The sequence below is a fragment of the Brienomyrus brachyistius genome, chromosome 6 (genome assembly GCF_023856365.1).
Source record: "Brienomyrus brachyistius isolate T26 chromosome 6, BBRACH_0.4, whole genome shotgun sequence".
Classification (NCBI taxonomy): Eukaryota; Metazoa; Chordata; class Actinopteri; order Osteoglossiformes; family Mormyridae; genus Brienomyrus; species Brienomyrus brachyistius.
Window position 1 is genome coordinate 24,926,617 of NC_064538.1, and position 9,128 is coordinate 24,935,744.

Consider the following 9,128-nt stretch of genomic DNA (forward strand, 5'->3'; position numbering starts at 1 on the left):
ACTCATAAACACTGCTGTTTAAGCCGGTAAATTGCATTTGAAATCTATGAAAAATACAGTGTCTACAAGCTCTGGAAGAAGCCGTCCAAATTAGCTTTGCGTTAGGCGCTGCAGTTAATGACAAGTCAGCTTGCTATTATTCCGCTCATTTGTTTTCCTCATGTATCTTACAGACGGCAGCAATGACAGGAACAGTCCCGCCACCAGTACACAAAATATTTCGGAAGTGAAAACCTTTCCACCAAATCGCCGATTACACGCATCATCGGAGTCCAGCTATCCACCAGATCTTCACAAATCATCACCGACTGAGGAAGGGCGGATGAAGGGGAGGGCTGGGGCAGAGTGGAGGGACCGCCGCCTGCAAGCCAGCCACCATCACCACACCGGGAACAACCATGGAAACAATGGCAGTCCACCCAACTCCGGACACGGCTCACCCAACAGCAGGAAGACTCAGCAGCAGCACGGTCGCAAGTCGGAGGAGAACGGCATCTCCAAGTTTTTCCGGACGCTGAGGAATGATGAGAGGTCTGGGAAGAAGAAGTTGGCAGCAGAGACGGAGTGGGACTCCGACTCTCACCGCAGCGGCACCCTGGATGGAAGGAGAGAGAGGGGGGGCCGCAGGGGTTCCTTGGACCGATCGCCAATCCGGGGGCGAGAGCCTTCACCCAGCCGGCGCAGGGCCAAGTCCATGGACAGGAGAACTGAGAAAGCACACAGGGAGAGGGCCTACTGGGACGGGGGCTTCGGCGACGAGAATCCACTCAAGGACCCTCCGGTCAAGCAGCGCTTCTTCCGAGAAGACGGTCAACCAGCCACCCAAGACGACGGCTTCGAGGGTCTTGGCGGGACGAGGCTGCCGATTCCTAGGGGCAGAGCTACCGACAGGGCCTTCAAAAATAACAGCAATGCACTGAGGGACTGGTTACCCAAAGGGAGGGACAGGGATGAAAAATCGGTGAGGGAACGGTCGCCCAAGAGACACCATGTAGCGGAGAACCTGCTGCAGAACCCGGGGCTGAGTACTAGCTACAGCAGTGAGGAAGTAGCCATGCCCCGGCTGAAGGAGTATTACAACACCCTGAGGACAGAATCGGGCCAGAGCTGCAAACAGCTGCCAGTGCCCAAGAGGAGACCATACAAAGAGAGCCACAAGGACCTTAGCATCTGATCAGATACCTTGCAAACCCTCAAATTATATTCAATGCAAGGCTCAGTCCTGTCAGTATGAAGCCAGGACTCTGAAAGGTGTTCAATTATTGATCAGCCCCCCTTTTTTGTTTCCAGCAGATGTGAATGGCATAAGTACAATCTTTAGTTTTGTTAATTAGAAAAATTACATATTTTAATATGTTTTCCAGAATACTCAATAACAAAAATATTATTACGTGCCTAACAGTACCATAATTGGTGGTTTTATTTAAGGAAAATGAAACTGTTTTTATAATATTCTCTCCCTGGCAGTTTATAGATGCCCCTAATGGCCTATGGAAGCTGGTGCTTTTATTGTGCTTCACATGTCAAGGTTTTAATGCCACTTTTTTCTTCGGTGCCACCATTTCACCAAAATGAGTTTTTTTTTTAATTCACAGTATATAAATATTTACACTTTAACAAAAAGAAGAAATAAAGAAGAAAAATGATAAGACTGATAATTGTGTCAAAGAATGATAATTGCTTGCAAAATAATATATTTAATTTCTTCTTTCGAACATTAGGCATATATATATATTTATCTAATTAAAAAGGCAGAGGAGTTGTCAATTCCAGTGTTGAGGGCAAAAATGCAATCAAATGAACAAAAAGACTATTGTGATCTGCTAAATTGGTCTGCTAATGTTTTGGTTTTTTTTTTGCGTGAAAGGTATTGTGACCTTGCCGAACCACTTCTCTGTGACAAAATATAAGGGCGATTTGATTGGTACTTGAGAGGGTGGTGGATACAGGCATTGTTGTTCTTTGGAACCTGTATTATTTTCACTCATGAGTGAGGTGAGGAGGCATCAGTAAGGATGAAGGGGAGTTGCCTGCTTCCACAGAGATACCTGCTGATGAAACCTTTTTGTCCACATGGCCCATAGGCCTTGTCGAGCTCAGTATGAGTTTCTAACCAATAGTGACCGTTTTTGGTTATGTCATTAGGATAAATAGTTAAGAAGTAAATGATCAGAAAATCCACATCCTGTATTAGATCATAGCAGTGAAGACGCGGCTGATGGAGCCAATAGGCAAACCACATATTTTTGTGTGTGTGTGTTTAGAATTTAGTAGAACAAAAACAGTCCACTGCAACTATTCCAGACAGACACTTTTAGGCACAACATTTTGTGGTTTCCCTGTTCGGAGACCCGCATACTGCTTACAAGACTACTAGGTCTGTGAAGTGTGGTGAAGGTCTGCTTTGCTGGCCAATGGGACGGAGGCCTTGAGTTCCAACCTGCCAAGCTGAGCCATTCTCTCAGTTACTGTCAGACTGCTGAAGTACGAATGCTGTTGTACAGTGTGTTGTATATGTACTGTATGTCAATTGTTTCACAAAAGAAAAAAAAATGTTTTATCACTGTTGTCGCCATGCTACTGTAACAGTTCAGCGACCAATCGTCACCTGTACAGAGCTACGTATCAAGCCAGTTGAAGAAGAAAATGTTGCCTTTTTTTTCTTGTATAATAGATAATTATTGAGAAACCTCATCCTTGAGGAATGTGATACGCGTTTCTATTTCTGAAATGGAACAGGTGATTCATGGGAAATATGCTAATGTACTCTGAATCAGGTTTATAAAGACGTTTTAAAATGAACTGTAATAATCGATCGCATACTGTTTGCTGGTTGGAACATTTCTCTTGATTATAGCCTGCCTTTGTATTATAAAGCACTTGTATGCAGTCTGTGTTCTTAAAAATTACTTCTTGCAGTGTGCTCCAGACTTAATGCTATTTCTGTGTTCATATAAAAACACTACATGTATATGGGCCAATCTTTTTGATATAAAAACACTATGCATATATAAATACCACATTGTTCATAGCTTTACTTGACCCATGAGGTTATACATAACGTTAGTCTGAGTACTAGTAGATGTGGATTTACCTGAGTAAAGCTTCTTTCCCCGAGATGGATCACGATATATATGTAGCTATCGAAAAGTCTGTGAATGCTATTTTTATTATTAAATAAAGTTTTCCATACAAATTCAAGCCTGTGTCACATTGAATAGCAGTCTCCTGAACGAATTGATTAAAAGGAGCCGTGTTTTGTTTGTTGTATGTATACACCGTGCATCAGTACTGATAAATGTGTAACGTACTTTCACAGACTATGACCCAGTGATATTTTGGGGGAAAATATGAAGTCCAGCTATAAAGAGGAAATCAATGAGTCAGCTAAGATAGAAAAATCAGGCTGTAATTTTGGTGAGTAACATGTTTTTTTGTGATTATGAGACCCATAGCAAAAAGAAAATTTAAATCATAATCATGCAGTTTGTGGAGACAAAAGCTGCTTCTTCATTGACTCTAGCTAAGGCAGTAGCCAGCTAAACTGTGTGTGCTCCTTTTTCTGGCTATTGGGGGGGGGATGTTTTATTCTCATGAACTCCACATCTCCACATCTATCTCGTATGTTTCAAAAACATATATTTATGCCATTGTTTTAATATAAGCAGTGATTCTCATGTAATGCAGTGGCAGCACAACATAGTACATAGGTAGTACATAGTTAGTAAATAGCAGCAAACATCCAGTGCCAGAATATGCCTCTCAGCCAAGTGCCTCATTTTGGTAGCACCCTCAGAAATTGGAAATTTTATATTTCTGTTTCCATGGACACCATGTTTCTGACCGTATAACATATTCTATAAACTATTCAGCACAAAATCGTCAAATAAAAATACCTAAGAGCATTGCATGTGGAACTGCCCAAATGCACTTTATTCAACTGGAAAATTAATAAAACATGGACTGGATTTTTTTCCCCATCATTATTTTTTTTGCCTTTTCTTTCATGAATCACATTTAAAAATGGGTGAATTGCATTAATGTCATTAGTCTTGTGTCATTCAGTGGAAACTATCGGGAATCTTAATGATAATTATGAGTCAAATGAACAATGAATATGCTGAACATTTCAAACATTTACTGAAGTACTATAATTGTTTATTCCTTGGTTATAACACAGCTTGGACATACAGTATGTAGAATGGTTTGAACCGTGAATAGCGGATTTAGAATAGAATAGAATAGAATAGAATAGAATAGAATAAAATAGAATAAAATAGAATGCCTTTTATTGTCAGTACACAAATGTCTCTTGAAACAGATTCAACCCTACATTAGCATAGCTCTGCAAATTAAGTAACACACACACATGCAAAGTAAAATTACAAGCAATATGGGCCCAAAAAGTTTTGTGTGCATACGTATATGCAAAGTGAGAGTGTATAAATAATATTGAAGAGATTCTATTTACAATAATTGCAATGAGTCACTGGGATATTGCACTTATGTCCCATTGATGCCCTGGGTGAAAGTGAAAGACAGGAGACTGGGGGGCACTTAACACTTTGATGCAATGAACAGTTATTTAACTGAATTCAGTTCTTTGAAAATGTTCAGGTAGAAGCTTTTCAGTAGTCTGGAAGTACACATCTTAATGTATCTGTAACAGCTTCCAGAGGGCAGAGGTGGGGTCTGGGGAGATGGGTCCCTGATGATTCCCGTGGCCTTTCGAAGATGTCAGACTCTGCTAATGTCCTCTAGTGAAGGCAGCTGGGTCTTGGTAATTTTTTGTGCTGATTTGATGACTCGCAGGAGCTAATTCTTGTTAGCTACAGAGCAGCTAGCATACCATAGCAGGATGCCACAGGTGAGTTTGCTTTCCACAGAACAGCGGCAGAAGGACACCAGCAGCTGCTGGGAGAGGTCGGCCTTCCTCAGTATCCATAAGAGGATGCTTCTGTGCCTTCTTCACCAGAGAGGTTGTGTTGAGAGACCGTGTGAGGTCCTGGGAGATGTACAGTATGTGCCGAGGATTTTAAAGCTGGCTACTCACTCCACTATGTCTCCTCTGATGTGTAGATGAGCAGGCTGCTCTTCTTTCTTCCTGAAGCTGATAATCAGCTCCTTTGTTTTGGATGTGTTGAGTGCCGAGTTGTCGATGCTGCACCATTCCGACAGTTTGCTGACCTCGTCCTTGTAGACAGACTTCTCACCATTACATATCAGTCCTATCACAGTGGTGTCATTAGCAAAGTTGATGATTTTATTTGTGCTGTGTGTTGATACGCAATCGTGGGTACATAGGGAATAAAGAGGAGGCTCAGTGCTCAGGGTCAGGGTCAGGGTTAGGGTTAGGGTTAGTCCCCTAGTACCCAGCCTTACAGTTTGTGTATGGTTTAGAATGCATACTGTAACAATGTAAAAATATTACTAAGTAGGAATTTCTACTCTTGAATAACAAGAATTTAATTAGAAAATGCAGGAATATTTTTCCCCAACATCAACTGATGTTGGATAAAGATGGAAAGAAGAAACATGAGACATATTAATGCTTCATCACTCAGTCTTTTAATCAGCTCTCCCACGTAGGTTTTGAGGTCGAGAGAACTGAAGTGGAGAGAATTGTTGATAAGGGCCATCCGATCCCTACTCCACGCTCCACCCCGCCCGGCTTGCAAACTGAAATCTCACCACAGCACACAGCCACAACAGTCCCGTTGTAATAGAAAAGCTGAAGGACATGTTCTATCAGCATATAGAAATTTTGTATAAACTCTTTACTTTCATGTTGAAACAATATTCTACATTTATCAAAATCTTATACACAAAAAGAGACATCGTCCTCACTTTACTAACACCAAATTTTATGTGCTTCCTTCACGCAGGAATTTAATGATTAATGTGTGCAGATTATTGTGCATATTTTCAACAGTGTGGCTTTAACCATTGTTCGCAAAAATGCAAATAAAATCATCCATTGTAATTATAGTCTCATAACAGCAATAGGTTAATTAGGCTAACCTACCTTCATGGGTAGTTGTCATGGAAACAGATAAATGAATTCCATAGTGTAAGGTCAGATATGTTATGAAGACAAAGATGACTACAGCATTTGGTAGCCTAGCCGGATCACTTACATGAAAGGAGAATTCCAAAAAAGGAGTATCGTAATGAACCAAGAGAATAATTAATCATTGCTGAAGGCAGTGAAAATTTTGCAAAGGAATATTTTTTCATACATCATTACATATACAACCTCTTGATGAATGGATGTATTAATGAAAGTCTGTAGCGTAGAAGGGTAAAATCAGAATTACTGCGACATGCTTTACGCTATCAGTCACATTATCTCCTCAATCGGGGTTAAGAGTCGACAGAAGACTGTTTCACTCAGGATTGTTTTTCTAGAGGACAGCAGCAGATGACTGAGCATCTGTATTCTGTAACAGTTCTGACCATATGAGTGTTGCTATGACTACCACAAAGGTCATTATGGCTGAGTTATAAAGGTACACTAGAGTGTGCGGGAAAGATATTGATGCATTGGGCCAACAGTGAATCTCTTCCACCTCTGACTGACTCTGACTGATGTCTACCCCTGGAATCATCTCCTGGGATGAGCCGTGCCTTTTAACAAGGTCCCCACTGAGGCTAAAATATGTGGCAATGGTGTGTTTTGAATGTTCATTTTGCTTGCAGTTACCCACCCAAACCAAGATGGAAAAGTAGAAAAGCTATGGGCATTAGGCTGCCATTCATCAGTGTTAGTGCACACGAACAGTCAACAAAGCACAAAATTGGTATGAACAGAACTAATGTTTGATCACATGACAAACTAATAACTGAAGACGGGGGTGGATATTTTCCACGACGTGTAAAGCTGAGATCTCCGCAGGCCCCAGTACCTTGAAGTAATAGAAACAAAATAAATATTTGATATAGCTGCTACTAGGTGTCATTGTATATAATGAACATTAAAATATATTACGCAATTATTTAAACTTTACCGTGCAGCAGAGCAGACACTCATCAAGGATGTCACTAAAGCTCTTATACGAGGGCATTAACCCTCTCCCCCCAAATAAATAAATAAATGTGCACCAGTTAGCTTAAAAAGCATATTCTCGTTTATTTTCGTTAAAATCAGACCCACTTTTTATAAATATCATAAACGTTCCTGCTGTCCATGTACGTTAAGCCATATAACTCCAGTACAATTATTTAATTTTTGTATGCTTAACCACATATAACTAAGTCAAGAGCTTTGTCTATATATCATGGGCTGCATGCTATCAGGTACCAGTAGAACAGTATATACATTAATGTGTTTTTTTTACACAAAGCCACATTCATGCATCATAGCATTACACACGTGTGAAATAGACCCATTACTCATAATGATTAGGAAATCTACTTTTATACATTTTAAATGACCAACAAAATTAATTATTTAAAAAAATCATTGCATTAAATGGACATAAAGGGTTACAAGGAGTGCAAAATGAATGCAAAAATGTTTTGTAAATAATTGATCATTTGGCTATATTACGTGCATGGTTGGTTATAATTGTATAAAGCAGTCATATATACATTTTATGCACACTGGTAAGAAACAACATGACCATACAAGTGTGCTTATACATACATAGACATTTAACTGGTAATTTGTTATACAGCTTGGTACACTATTTCTATTGCATCTCCAGGCTAGCATATAATTACACAGTATGTAATTGCCACAATAAATGACTTTGCATTTACTGATGTATTTGTTTGTTTGTTTGTTGTTTATATTTACTGTCAAACTATTATTTTTATTTTTAAAAGTCTCCTAATATGTGTTCTACACAATGTAGTAGCAGATGGGGTGCATCAATATTGTGATTATATAAAATAACAAGCAGATAATGTTATCTTTCTCTTAGAAGTACCATTTGTGCTGTCAGTGTGCATTATTTGCACATCCGTTCATAATGAATACTTGGATCTCTGACAGATAATTGCCTTGAGTAACACTGTTCATATCCATGTGTTTATTTTCCTTTGCATTCGGGGCTATGACTGGAACCCTCCCGACCTTTTCATTTTCTTTAATTCACTGCATCCAGGTACTCCTCTTTGAAATATCTGAATCAGTGTGTCCATCTGGTTTGCAGTGAGGGCCAGATGAAGATCATCGTGACATGTATTGTGCTTGCCGGAAGGCTGTTCCTCTATGTTGTACACGTGTCATGCATACCTTTCTTTGTACATGAAGAGAGCTTCATTACCGAAACTCATCTCTGACCTCTTTCAGGCCATGTGTTGTAAATCAACACAGAATGACCTTCCTACCTCGCTATACTAAACACACTTATTATTATCAATAATAATAATAAAAATAATATAAATGACAACATTATTATCATTATTATTAATGATAATAATAATAATCATCATAATAATAATAAAATAACAATAATACTAATGACCATATTATTATTATTAATATTATTATTATGTCCGTGAAGGTACTTCTTTGCTCCGGCAGTCAACCGCAGTTAACTGGGATCTCTAAATTGCCAAAAGTGTATGTGGTCTGTGATGAACTACCAGGGTGCCACCCACCCCCCCCCCCCCCCCCCCCCCCCCCCGCCTTGTGGCCTGTGCTGGCTGGTATATACAGTAGGTTCCAGGGCCCCCTGTGACTATGGTATATGGCTGGATAATCTTGTGTTAATAGCTGATACAGAGACATGTTGTGTTTTAAGAAAGAATTACTTTATAAGACAAATGTGCAACGTTAAACAAACGCCAGAGTAGCTGTTCCTTGATGTATGTGCAAAAAGCTCATTAATTCCAGTAGCTCCAGGGACTAGCTGACCCCACATTCTCAAAAAACCTACACTGGCCACTACATAAATGTAATGTGACAAGACCATGAGGAGACTGCTTAGAGCCAGGTTCAGAAAGTTGCAGCTTGGAAACATCCTCATATTTGTGTGATTAATGGTGAGGATATTCCATCTCAGCCAGTCAGGATCAGAAAGAACATGTTAACTGCCAGAGCAGAGAACTAGCATAGCTTAGTGAAACAGTAAAGTCATCCGTGCAAAATCTGTCCAGGATACTGCAACAGCACCTGCACA

At 39.9% G+C, this 9,128-nt stretch overlaps 1 protein-coding gene across 14 annotated transcripts in view; it reads left to right on the forward strand.

Moving 5' to 3' along the window:
- LOC125745412 (membrane-associated guanylate kinase, WW and PDZ domain-containing protein 1-like) overlaps window positions 1–3,201 on the forward strand; it is a 114,311-nt gene extending 111,110 nt beyond the window's left edge. For 11 of the 14 annotated variants that reach the window (XM_049018272.1, XM_049018276.1, XM_049018274.1 and 8 more), the window contains one exon: window positions 174–3,201. In XM_049018272.1, coding sequence (XP_048874229.1) covers window positions 174–1,174 — 1,001 coding nt within the window. In that variant the 3' untranslated portion in view covers window positions 1,175–3,201. The remainder of the gene's footprint in view (window positions 1–173) is intronic. The other 3 variants (XR_007398666.1, XM_049018283.1, XM_049018282.1) reach the window with 2 other exon arrangements.
- Window positions 3,202–9,128: the final 5,927 nt, after the last annotated feature.